Below are 13,228 nucleotides of genomic sequence, written 5' to 3' on the forward strand. Positions count from 1 at the left end.
AGGGAGAGCTTTTTCACACAGCGAGTAATTAACTTGTGGATTCGTTGCTGCAAAAACTGGTGGGGGTTATTGGCTTAATCTACTCCCAGAGGTAATTGGGCCAGTTCATAGGATCATAGACGATGAGGGTTGGAGGGACCTCAGGAGGTCACATCTAGTCCAGCCCCTGCTCCAAGCAGGACCAGCCCCAGCTGCATCATCCCAGCCAGGGCTTTGTCTAGCCGGGTCTTAAACACCTCCAAGGATGGAGACTCCATCACCTCTCTGGGGAACCTGTTCCAGTGCTTCACCGCCCTCCTAGTGAGAAAGCTTTTCCTAATATCCAATCTAAATCTCCCTTGCTGCAAGTGGAGCCCATTGCTCCTTGTTCTGTCATCTGCCCCAACTGAGAACAGCCCAGCTCCATCCTCTTTGCAACCCCCCTGCAGGGAGCTGAAGGCTGCTATTCAATCCCCCTCAGTCTTCTCTTCTTCAGACTAAATCAACCTAATTCCCTTAGCCTCTCCTCACAAGTCCTGTGCCCCAGCCCCTGAACCATTTCCATTCCTCTCCGCTGGACTCTGTCCAACTCATCCACATCCTTTCTGTAGTGGGGGGGGGCCCAAAACAGGACACAGGACTCCCCAATACTGAACAGAGGGGAAGAATCACTTCCCTTGAACTACCGGCAGTGGTAATGCTCCTACCGATGCAGCCCAGGATGCCGTTAGCCTTCTTGGCAACAAGGGCACAGTTTGCTCCTGTTCAGCTTCTTGTTCCCAGTCACTCCCATGGGTTTTTGGAGAAAAGGACCGTTAGTAGGTATTGAATGTGGTAGGTAAGAGGCTGCCTCTAAGTCAGACCTTCTTAAACCTCTGACCGCTGGAAGTTGCAGCAGAAGACAAGCAAGTTGCACATGCCCTGCTCACCTTCCCCTTTAGCCTCTGCTCTCCCCCTTAGACTGGTCTGGCCCAGAAAATGGCATTTCTTGTCTTTGATATCACCTTCTTACAGATCTTGCTCCACAGGTGGGTCTCAGCCTAGGTCAGCCAGACACTGCAATCCTGCAGCTCCGACTCTCTCCTTTGCAGCTGTGTGGGGAGAGTAAAGTGGTCCTGAGCTCAGTAATCATCCCGTCAGAGACCTGCAGGCCATGGAGAGGGAATGAAACATCTGGGACAGTGTGTGGCCCGGCGGATGGAACATGTCCTGTATCCCCTGTGTGTTGTGGTGCCCGAAACAGGAAGACAGTCAGTGGAGGGACTGCAGCCCATGAGGGGCAGGGAATGGGTGAGATGCTGCATGTGGGAATGGTGCAGATGTGCAGCAGCTGGAAGTCAGGGAGCAGGTGAGTGGGAGGGGTGAACGGTGCTGGACGGAGAGTCCTTAGGAGCAGAGAGGAGGAGTGGGAGGGAGGTTCAGAGGGCAGAGGGCAGCAGCAGGTGCTGGGACGGACTCGATGATATAACAGGTCCCTTCCGGCCCTAGAAATCTATGAAATCTATGGACCAGACTGCGCCCAAAAGGGAGCAGGTGGCACCTTGTCATTCCCCAGTGTAGCCACTAGGTGTCCTGCTCCCCCAGGGAGCCGCTGCAGGGGCGATGCACCCAGCACCCAGCTGCTTCCGGGCACCGGCAAGGCAGCAGGACCCTTGTGTATGGGGACAATGGAAACCCAGCACCCATCGGCCTTGCTGCCCCCAGCCTGCCCCGTTTGCCAAGGAGACTTGATGACCCAGGCATAACGAATGCGGCGTGCGCCGCGGGGGCTCAGGGGAGCTCCTGCCAGGCTGGCAAGCAGGGAGCAGAATACAGATCTGCACTTGAAAGGCAGACGAAGCCCTGACGAATGCCTGATGAAGGCACAGGCCCCAGAGGCCCAGTCTGCAGCTCGTTTTGCCTAACGAGCTGGTTCCAACTGGCTGGTGCAGACCAAGCCCTCCCGGACCAGCTGAGCCAGGTCAGGGTCTGGAGCACAGACAAGGGGAATGAATTCCCACTGTGGGGCTCTGCTGGGAGCATCTGGATGCTGCTGGGTGTGACGGGAGCTGGGCTGGGGGGGCAAGTGCAAGCTTGACAGGGGGGTGCCAATTTGCTGCTGGCTTGTACAGGCTGAGTGTGGTTTGGGCAGGGGCTTGCGTGGAGCTGAGGACTGATGCAGAAGGGTTGCAGGCTGTTAGAGCATTTGGAGGCTGCTCTGATTTACCCCGGGGCTAGAGCTTTTTGTTGCAAAGAGGATGGCGCTGGATGGTTCTCCATGGTGGCTGATGACAGAACAAGGAGCAGTGGGCTCAAATTGCAGCAAGGGAAATTTAGGTTGGATATTAGGGAAAACTTTCTCACCAGGGGGGTGGTGAAGCACTGGAACAAGCTGCCCAGAGAAGTAGTGGCATCTCCATCCTTGGATGTTTTTAGGACCCAGGTAGACAAAGCCTTGGCTGGGATGATGTACTTGGCACTGGTCCTGCTTGGAGCAGAGGGTTGGACTAGATGTGACCTCCTGGGGTTCCTTCCCACCCTCATTTTCAATGATCCTATGATCTGGACCCACTCAAAGGACAGAGCTGCTTGAGTGGGAGCACCCCCCTCGTGTACAGCTTCCAGCGGGTGCAGGGATTACAGGCAGGGAGTCCTCTGGGCTACAGCAACTCCTGTGGCCCAGCCCTGAGAAGTGGGGCTGGGAGAGGTGGTTTCCCATCCTCCACCCTTCAGGACTTCTCCAGTGCTGGGGAGGTGTGAATCTCACCTTGTCAGTGCATACCGAGACTAAGTAAAGACACCCACAAGCACAGGAAGCCTGCCTGCTCTGAAGCAGCTCACCACACCAGCACGAACAGAATAGGTGCATGCGTGTGCTCTTGCATGTACCCATTCAGGCACACGTGTGTCCATGTGTGCTACAAAACCCCCTCCTGGATCAGCAGCCAGGCCCCAGGCGGTTCCCCCAGGAGTTTGAATCCCCCCGTCACTCAGACCGAAAGAGCAACAGAGCTGGAAGTCCCAGCTGGCCCCAGTGCGGTGATGCCCCCACCCCAAATTTTGTGGCTCTTCAAAGACCCGGAGATGAAGTGGGAGGAAAAGGCAGCTCTGGCGAACGCTTCAGTGCTGCCCGAGAGGAAGCGACGCTTTGGCTGTAATGTGTGTCATTTCTCCCCTGCCTGCTGACAGGTGGGAGCAGTGTCTGTGGGGGCGTTCGGGCCCCAGGAAGGCGGAGGGGGAGAGGAGCTGGGTTTGGACACAGAGCTGCAGGCCTGCAACCCCCAGCTGAGGATCATCGGGTCCCCGACATGAAATACTGCTTTATTGGAGTAGCCATCAACCTGCACGTAGGCTCCCCTGCCCTGCCAACATCAGGACTGTCGCAGTGGACGAAGACAAGGTCTTTATCCCAGCAGAATGTATCCCCTTGCTCAGCTCAGTATCACTTATACACATGCTCAGTCTCAGTTGGAGCCATGGGCAAAGCAAATGCAGGGAATGTAGTCCAGTGCCAGGCTACCTAACAGGAGACCTGGGCTTTGCATCCTCGCTCTGCTCCAGGCCGGGCATGGGGGGCATCAATGCGGCATGAAACGGCTGGTTTGCAACTTGAATGCAACCAAGGTGATGCTAGGGGTGAAATGCGTTGGCAGGGGCTGCAACCCACCTGAGTCTGCCCTGGGCGTGGACCCTGGGTGCTACCATGTGTTTGCTGCTATGGGAGTTTGTGCCAGTGAGGGCAAGGCAGCACACATGCTAGTCATGTCTTGGACCTCATTGCTCTATGCCTCAGTTTCCCCTTCTGTGAAATGGGGCCTCACCACCATCCATGCAGCATGATGAGCAGTGCTGTGTAAGGAGGGAGTGTCGCCTTCCCAGGTGTCCTTCTCCAGTGGGTACAAACTGGTCAGGAGTGCTGGGGCCAGTGGGCAGAGGCTGCATAAGAAGCCTTTTGGTTTCTCTGTGTTCAGTCCAGGGAGAGGGGCTGGGAGGTTTAATCAACCCCTGAGGTCCTGGGACAGCTGTCAGAGACTTCAGCTGTTATGGACACGGCAGCCTGTTAAATAAGAGAAGCAAAATCAGGCCCGGCAGAAAGGAGACACGTGCCCCGCAGCGGGAAGCCCCCAGCTGCCAACACCATGCTTGGGCTCTCTGCCACCTTGCAAGCTGCAAAACTAGCACAGAGCTAGCAATCCTGGGATGCAGAGGTGAGAACCGGACCTCAGGCATGGGATTGCCTGGACCAGAAGCCAGGTGACCCCAAGCAGAGCCGGGGGACGGTCCCCCCAGCATGGAAACCATGTGGCTGGTGTCCAGTCACTGGGACACAGCAGGTCATGGGATAGAGGGGCTGGAAGGCTGCAGCATGGAGTGATTCATGCTGGGGGACCTGCTTGTGCCAACTCACCGCTCACCTGGTACGAGGATGAGCCTGGCTCGCAGAAAACTGACTCCATCATCTCTGGGCTTGGAGACGTCTCTGCCACTGGCGTCCCTGTGTTCGTCGGTCCCTGGGGTGAAACAAAAGAGGATCTGCAGCAGGACAGTCTCTGCAGCTTGGTGTAGCACAGAGGCAGTGCCAGCAGTGCTGGGTCACCCCCATGCAGCCACTGCCACCCCAAAGTCTCCAGGGGATGTGGGCAGCTTGCAACCCAGATCACCACTTGCATGGTTTAACCACTGGGCAATGCTTCCATGAGTGCTATGGCCTGGTCCCTGCAGGCACTTGGTGCCCATAGAAGTTAGGTACCAAAGTGCTGTGTGGATCTGAGCCTGAGAACAGGATGTGCACCCGTCCCGGTCCAATGTTATCTTGATGCTGCTCCCCTGGGATCAGCTCAGGCCCTGCCTGTGTTTTTGTGCAACCCTACTGCAAAGACCCCACTCCACTTAAGGTCTCCACTTAGGGTCTTGGAAAAGCTGTGTGCCAGCAGGTGAAGCTCCCAGCTGCTTCTCTGGCGGGTGAGGAGATTTAGGAACTTGTACCTGCTTCCCTGGGAAGGACGGGCGTTTTTCCTGGTGAGAAACACGGTGCCGGTCGGGGTCAGGAACAATGGGCATGTCGGAGTCTGCAAGGCAAGGGAGCAGCGTGGGGATATGCGCAGTGAGAGAACCAGTGAGGCCATGAAAGCAAGTGCCCCAAACCTGCTGCATTCGCCAGCCCCATAGCTTAGTGCCTCCATTTCAAGGGTAGTTTGAGGCACCTCTCAGGGCTTTGCCCCACATGCTGCTCTGTTTGTGCAGCTCCTGGCACTCCCATACTAAGTCGATATGGCCCTGGGAAGCCACAACATGTGCAGCACCTAGCACGGCAACACCAATAGGAAAACGGGAGAGAGGAAGTCCTGAAAGACAGATAGGCTTTTCCACCCACGCTCCCCACTGCAAATAGTTGAAAACCACAGAGGTCCTTAAATGCATCTGTGGTGCTTTTCATTGTACGTGTTCTCTCTCATGAGGGAGCCAGGAGGTGCCGACGGGCAGGGCTGCTATCGTCCTCTCCCCTGTCATGCATAATAAAGGGCTGATAAGGGGGCTGGGTTTCCCCAATGCCTATCAGGTTTAGGAGCTAGCGTCATGTGGAGGGTCCATGAAATGCCTGCTCCTAAACCACTGGGCCCCTTCTGAGAGCTACCGTGTCATCGTGATGCAGAGGTGGCCAGAGACCACAGAGATGGGCCTCCCCCTGCATAGATCAAGGCCTGAATCATACCTGAGGACTCGGCCATGGACGCTGCGCGGCTGCTGGTGCCTGAGGAACAAAACCAAAGGAAGCGGTGAGTAAAAATAACCAGGGGAATAACAGCTCTTCACGCTTGTCTGCATTTGTCACCCTGGGGGCATAGAGGGGGTGGAGGCTGCAGGCACTCAGGTGTGGTTTTAATCTGGATTTTATTCACTCCAGGTTGTGAAATGAAGTGTGGGCACAGTGCTGCCCACTCCTGGTGGGACTGGGACCAGTTCACCATGTCCAAGACCCACTCATGCCCAGCAGCAGGGGGGATTCTCCAAGTGCAGGCACTTTGGAGTGGCTGCAATGGGAGCCAGGCAGGATCTGACCTGGGCTGTGCAAACTTCGAGTCGCCGGAGGTTAGCCTGGATTTGCACCAAGGCAGCTGGGACCTGGCAGTGGTGCTGGGTTCAAGGGTGCATAGTTAGGGGCAGCCAGCAGGGAGGGGCAAAGAAAGCCCCGTGAGAGCAGCAGCAAGTCTGACCGGGCCTTTTGCCCAGACCTCACCTCGCCCGCGTTTCCTCCGGTACGTGAAGAACAGGACAATCAAGGCGAGCACCACAAAGATAACAGGGGACCAGTACTTGGGGGAGATGGAGCTGGAAACTTCTGCAAAGGAAGAGGGAAAGAAATGAGTCCCCGGGAGAGGGTAAAACCCTGCTGGAGGGCCCACTCTTCAGCAGGTGCAAAAGTGCACAGCTCGGCAGTGCAAATCTGCAGGAGTCCAGGGCAGTCCCTGGCTGTGAGCACGCAGCCCCACAGCAATCATACGATGAGCTGAGCCATCAACCCAGCCACTGCTTTGAGTTCAGGGTATGCATGAGTCCCCATCACACAGCACTGTGGAGACCACCTCTTCCCCAGCACTTGCACAGAGAGAGAGCTGGAGGGAAAAGACTCCCCTCACTCGCTGGGTAAAGACTCCCCCCCCGCAGCAGATCCAAGCAGAGTTTTGCCTAGGACCCAGGTAGCCCCAACCCATCACTGTAACCCCTGGACCACAGACTGATGCAGCCAAGGCTGTTGCATGTGCCGGGGAGTGCTTAACAGGAAGGGGGCATTGCAGACACCTCTGACCACAACAGTGCCCCAGCAGGGACATGATGCTGGAGCTCTTGCCCCCCAAGCTGTGACCCCTTTGCTCAGGAACCCGCCTGCAAGCCAGAACATGTTCCCACCACGTTCATGTCCCCTGAGGCTTGTTAGGAGAGGAAGAGGTGTTTGGAGAGGGAGCTGGGCACCCAAACCCCATTTTCAAATGCACCTAAATCTCTTTAGTTTCCAGTGGGATTTGAGTTCCTACATCACTCAGGTGATTCTGGCTGGCACTGAACCATATATGTCTAAACTGCACATGTAGGAGCTGTATGTGGGGTGGCTGGCACTGAGCTGGACATGTATGAACTATACATGGGGTGGCTGGCACGGAACCAGACATGCATGACCTGTCCATGTATGGACTGCACATGGGGTGGCCGGCACCAGATACAGCATTTTTCACTCTTGCTCCACATCAGGGCACCACTTTAGGGGCCAGGTGTCCCCAGCTTGGCTCTTTGAGGGCATTCAGCTCATCCCCAGCAGCTAGAGAAGACCACACGCTGGAGACTGGGAAGTCTGGTCCAGCATGGACATCCTTGCAGATCCCTGCAGGCCTCAGGGAGAGCCAAAGTGAAGGAAAGAGAGCTGGTTGGTCATCCCAGCTGCCAGTCTTTCAGAGATGCTCAGCTCTGAGGAGGATCCTGGGTACTTGAGTCCTCTATAAAAGCCCAGTCTCGGGGCTAGCTGGGCAGCCACAAGGAGGGGGTCACCTGCGGAGATGGGGCTCTGCTTCCTAGACACCTGGAGCACCCAGCTGGGCTAAAGGACCTGCCTCATCTTCTGTAGAGGTACGTTTTAATTCGCCGATGAAGGTGTTGGATTTTCCTGCGCTGGGCATGTGTGCGGGCAGCCCCACTACCATGTTTCCCAAGGGTGCCTTGTCTGTTTGACCAGGCGATGGTGCTAAGAGGCATGTCAGAAAGCCCAGCACCAAGGGCTGGGACCCAGCTGAGGCTTCATGGAGACTTGATTTGGGGATTGTCTGCTTTGAAAACTTATGCGTCTCCTATCTGCTTATTCTATAAGGTGCATTTGTACCCTGCCTTTTGCTGGGTGAATAAACCAGCTGCAGGGTGGGACGGGTTAAAGTGCAGGCTGGGTTAGAAGGTAAACTGAGGCTGTGGATGGGAAGAGTGCTGCTTTAGGTGCGCCCCTGCTACTCCGGTCATCCACCCTGGCTCCTGGCTCTCTGCTTGACCCTGGCTGAGCAGTGAGCAGAGCTCTCACTGGCAGCTCATGGTGGGATCTGAGTCCTTCTCTGCAGTAGTTGCAATTAATACAATTAAAGGGTTTCCCTGAGCAAACTCCCGGGGGAGCGGAGGACTGCCCATGCTTGCTCCCCAGCTCGGGAAGGGCTGTATAACACACACACCCTGTCTGTCCCGGGATTTTCTCGTTTTCTTTATGCAATCAGGATGGTCCCGGAGAACCATCACTGGGAAATTGTTGCAGCTGCCCCTCATCTCTTGGCAAAGCTTTGCATTTCATCTGCTGAGCCATTGGTCTCTGCTTGGGCCGGGGTTTTGTGAATGGTTTCTCTGCAAGCTCCACCTGAGAGCAGCCAAGTGAGTAATTCCCAGGGTGCATCCCATGGAGAAGGCATCCGGCACACCAGGGATCCTCTCTGGTTTCAGGGGCAAGAACAGATCAAACCCATTTGGGAGGAGCCATTTGAGGGGCCGCCTGCTGCATGGGTGAAACTGTAACATGTTCCTCGTTAGCTGGTTAATAATGACATGTGCTGCAAGGGGCCAGGCTTTTTCTTGTGTTCTGCATCCTGTTGTCACCGACACTCATGCAAAGTGCTATCATCTCAGATGTGGGTCCTGCTACCCCAACTGTCTTGAGAGCGCCAGGATTAAAACCAGCCGTCACCTGGCACCAGTTAATGAGCAACAGAGCAGAGCCTAGATCTGAAACCAGCCCCAATGGGTGCAGCTCAGCTGGGGTGGGGGGAGGGATGTCTGTGGGTGACAGCTGCCAGGGGCAGGACTCCTGGGTTCTCTCCCTGGCTGGGCAGACGCGTGGTTGTGCAATGTTAAGTAGGTCCTTGCCTTTCTGCTTCCCAAAGGGTGCTGGGGAGGTTTGCCCAACCCCTTTTGCAAAGATACAGGTGGCTAAGACCCACCCCTTCCCAGGACTTACCGGCATTGTCTGCAGTCGTGTCTCCCCTGTTCACAGTGTAGGCAGCCGTGGAGCCCTCTGTAGGACCAGCCAAAGTGGTTGGGATCCACGTTGTGTTTCTGGCCGTTTCCTTTGTTGTCCCGTTGAAGTCTCCCTCCAGTTCTGGCATGTGTTGGACTTGCCCGGTATTTGGGGGTGATGCCTTTACCTCTGCTCTTGTAACTGTAAAAAAAATAGCCGGTGGCAGGTGAGCAGGCAGCAGTGTCAGCGCCGGGTCAGGAGACTGGGACCCTGTTTAAATGCAGTATCAGCCCACAATCCCTCTCCATCACTGAGGTTATTAATCCCCAGACCCTAATTTAATGAGTCGCAGCACAAACCTGTCCATGGTCACCTAGGAGGTTTGCATAAAATCACAGGATCGCAGCAGAATTGGGCTGGTAGGGTCTTCCCGAGGTCCTGTCCAGTCCAACCCCTGCTCAAAGCTACATCAGACCCTCCCATACAAGCACGTATCTATGTCTTGTGACAGCAAGCATCTGGTGTATCCCAGGCTGCTCTCTCAGCTGTCACCAGCTGAGCTTTGTCCTGGCCGTGGAGGTGCTGCAGGCTGGCACAGAGCTGGCACAGCCCCTGGCATCCCCCTCTAGCCCTGTGCCATCCAGCTGTCTGCTGAATCTAAGCTAACCTGCTGTGCTATCCAGCAGGCTCTGATTATAAATGCTGTTGACTGCCCTGGGTCTCAGGGTCTGTGCATAACAGAAGAAATGGTCCTGAAAGTGTGAGGAAAATGTTTGGCTCTGTGCAAGCGTGCAAAGGGCTTGTGTGGGAATTGATAGACGGGGAGAGCTAAAGCTTGCAGCCTTGAGGACTCAGGGTTTCAAGTGCAAAGGAAAAGGTGGGATCATTAGACATGTGCTTGGTCTCTTGAGGGTCAGAGCTCAATTCCCCTCCTCCTTGCTCCACTATATATTGGAGGTGCTCCATAACAGGCGGCAAGGGCACCATTGTGCGGATTGAGATCAGTGCTAGGCTGGATTGGTGGGTCCAGCCTCTGGTCCTGGGCCCTGAACACCCTTGCTCAGCTGCTGCGGTTACTGCTCAAAGCCCCTCTGGGATGCTCCTGGCTGAGCCTCTAAATATCAGCTCCACAAGGGCAGCATGGGGAGCGGTGGCTTCATACATCTCTCCTGTGCTCCCATATCCCTTGGGACCCCAGTGGCACGTTCTTAGGGGCCGGAGTGCGCCACAGTCCGTGCATACGTGGGTGTGTCTGTGTGTGTATGGGCATACGTGTGTGTCCACACATCATCGGTACACCAGGAATCACCTACCCCACCTGCTATGTAAGGAGAGCAGGGGTTATTGGTCTGGAGCCTTAGCATCCTGCCTGGTGCTGGGCATCCCCAGGACCCTGCTGGGCTGGGCAGCAGCTCCCCAGGATGTGTGGTGAGCCACCGCGTGCTTGTCTTGCAGGGGCTCTGATACCATCTGGTGCTTCATCACATGCATGTCATCATGTGTCTTCCTGCTGGAGGTGGCAGGAAGCTGAGCACATCGTGATATGTGGTTCTGATTATTGCTTGTGTCTTGAACTCTTTGCACTGCCCTGGCAAGGGTGCAAGGGGAAGAGCCCTGGGGTGCTGCAGTTACTTTTGACCCTGGCACCTGTCGCCCTATAAGTTCCACCTTATGGAGAGGGTGGAGAGACATGGGCAATGAGCTTGTGTCATTACAGCCCAGCTAAAGCCGTGTCCTCACTCCCCACAAGTTCATGCGCAAGCTGGGCACCACTGTAAAATCCCAGCAGGGACCTGCCCAGATGGTTTCTATCTCCACGCGATCACCGGGATCAGCCTTTCCCTGCACCTGAGGCTGACCATGACCCACTGAAAGAGGGTAGGGGCTATCAGCAGCTGGGTAGGGTAGGGGCTAAGACATTGCAGCAAGACAGCTGTCCTTCAATGGCGATGGTGAAAGCTATGGGATGTAGTGCTGTGGGGACCCCCTGCATCTACCCCAGGAGCCCAGATAGATGCAAGATTATGCTCTAGAGCAGTGGGGGCCAACCTTTTTGACAGGTGTGCTACAAATGAGCCTTCCCTGAATCTGATCTGCTGCTTTGCTTTCAGCTCCCTACCCCATCTGCCTGTCACCTCTCCTCCTGCCGCATGCCATGCACAGAGGCTGCTACTTCTGGCACATACATGGCAGGCTGGCCTATCCCTGCTCCAAAAAAGCAGAGTGATGGATGCCTCTTGGGTGTAAGGCTGGATCATCTGGCTTGGATGCTGCCAGGGCAGGATAGGTTCCCACCACCCATCAGGGATGCAGTACTGTGTGTTCACCTAGCTGCTCCTAGGATTTCCACATCCTATCTCCAGTTTCTCTGCACGAAGTTGCTTGGCCAGAAGCCTGTGAGGGAGGACTCATGCCCTGTCACTCAGTCTAGCCGCCTCTGAACAAACACAGTTCTATATGAGGTTTAGCACAAAATCATCTCCAAGAAGTTTCTCAACCCAAATTGCAGCTCAACTGAACTATCGTGACCTTCCCCACCCTTCCGGCGGTTCCTCTGAATTACAAAAGCCAAGCGGCAAGCTTCTGCTTTATTAGGTCATGGTCATCAGTGGCAACTATGTGGGGCTTATGGCTCCAGTGGGAAGTTGGGCAATTTTCCTAACGGCTCTAATGCAAGGGCAGGATGTTCTGCAACCCCCAGCTGAAGCAAGGGGGCAGCACAGGTCCAGGCCCAAGCTTGGAGGATGGATGTTGAGGTCAGGGAGCCTGGGAGCGAGTCAGAGGCAATGCTCAGCTCTCATCTCCCTGATGCAGGAGAGCTAAATGCCAGGGAGTGTAGACAGGATGGTCTTTAGAGTTGAACTGAATCCCCTCTTCCACGGCTTGCGCTAGTGAAGGGGGTTCCAGCAGCCAGCCCAGATGTGCACAGGTTCACATAGAGCTTGGATAGGTTCACCCTCTCCCATAGCATCATTCAGCAGAAGGAGGGCTGGTATCAGGGAGCAGAGATCTTCTCTTTGGGCTCAGCCCTGCAGCCACCATTGCTTCTAATCCCCACCCAGGGCTGCCAATATCCCCCTCTCTCTAACCACTAGCCCACTCTTCCCTTCCAGACTGTGTCCCACATGCATTTCCAAGAGCCGGAAAGGGGGACTCGGGCCCCTGCCTCCCATGCCCCACTCTAATTTCATTGCAGGTGTCTTTTGCCAGAAGCACTAGCTTGCATTGAGAACCCGCAGTGCAGCTGCATCCTGTGAGACCATGCACGCTGGGGAATTCGGGGAAGGGGCCACTGCTCAACCCGTTGGCCATAAAACGGTCCCCGTGCTCCCACCCGGTTCCCAGCTTTGGACTCACCGGCTCCAGCGCACAGCACCGCGATGCAGACCTGCCATATCCTTCTTCCTCTGGGCTCCATGCCTTGCCGGCCTCATCTACAGAGGCACTCACAAAATCTTCCTTCCCCTTTTTGGCTGCAAGCCGTCAGCATCCTCCAAAGGAGTCCAGTAATGCTAACATTGCCCTGGGGGGGCTGTTTCTAGCTGGAGGGAGAAGAGGCACTGGGACGGGGCTGTAGTCCGTGGCAGTCTTGCTGAAAACGTTCCTTATGGCAGCCACTGAGAGAATGGCTGCTTTGTGCTAGGTGCTGTACAAATAGATTAGACAGGCTCTATCCTGAGGACTGCGCCCTCTTAAATAGCACAAAGGGATGGGGCAGCAGGAAAGCAATCAGGGTGATGGTAGCATGGAGGGGGTGAGCTGGCTGGGCACAAGAGGGGCGGGAAAAAAGGCTCGTCAGGGTGCCCAGTCATCGGGCCCATCTTGGGGATGTTGCTCACTGACTGTCTCAGGCTCGTTTGGGAAGGGGAAGAATGGCTTGGGCACCATCCATCAGGGAGCACATGAGTCACGAAGAGGCCATGTACCACGATTGGTTCATTCGGGGCAATGCACGGGATGCAATCCGCCGCCCCAGCTCCAGCCCCAGCTGTCAGGCCACAGCACCCATCTCACCCCGGCTCAGCTGGGTGCTCTGGGCTCCCACTCCTGCTGTGGCTGCCTTGTCCTGCCATCTGCATCTGCACCTGCTGGGAGCGGGCGTTGCACCAGCCCCGGGAGCCCTGTCCCCATCAAGGCACCTGCAGGCTTCCAGCCCAGGCAGGGGGCTCTGGCTTTATGCTGCCAGGAGGCAGCCCTGTGAAAACGGGGGGAAGATGGAACTAATGCCAGGGGCTCCAAGCTAGAGGGTCCTGTCCCTCTGCTCACAGGCAGGCTGAGGCCAGATTTGGGATC

At 55.9% G+C, this 13,228-nt stretch overlaps 1 protein-coding gene across 1 annotated transcript; it reads right to left on the reverse strand.

The window, feature by feature from the left end:
• Positions 1-3,244: 3,244 nt before the first annotated feature.
• LOC109280860 (uncharacterized) lies at positions 3,245-12,770 on the reverse strand. Its single transcript, XM_019478298.2, has 7 exons — positions 12,293-12,770; positions 8,936-9,136; positions 6,197-6,298; positions 5,672-5,710; positions 4,945-5,027; positions 4,374-4,469; positions 3,245-4,015 (listed from the first exon to the last, which is right to left on the reverse strand). Exons 1-7 carry the CDS (start codon positions 12,351-12,353, stop codon positions 3,953-3,955), a joined length of 645 nt encoding a protein of 214 aa, XP_019333843.2. The 5' UTR covers positions 12,354-12,770; the 3' UTR covers positions 3,245-3,952.
• Positions 12,771-13,228: the final 458 nt, after the last annotated feature.

This window comes from Alligator mississippiensis, chromosome 15, assembly GCF_030867095.1.
Source record: "Alligator mississippiensis isolate rAllMis1 chromosome 15, rAllMis1, whole genome shotgun sequence".
NCBI lineage: Eukaryota > Metazoa > Chordata > Crocodylia > Alligatoridae > Alligator > Alligator mississippiensis.

What these genes read in the sequence shown, in the direction of transcription:
- LOC109280860 (XM_019478298.2), bottom strand. Translation starts at nt 12,353, where the DNA reads ATGGAGCCCAGAGGAAGAAGGATATGGCAGGTCTGCATCGCGGTGCTG. An exon ending in GGTGCTGTGCGCTGGAGCCG is followed by an intron (nt 9,137 to 12,292) that starts GTGAGTCCAAAG and finishes TTTTTTTTACAG; the next exon opens with TTACAAGAGCAGAGGTAAAG. An exon ending in CACGACTGCAGACAATGCCG is followed by an intron (nt 6,299 to 8,935) that starts GTAAGTCCTGGG and finishes CTTCCTTTGCAG; the next exon opens with AAGTTTCCAGCTCCATCTCC.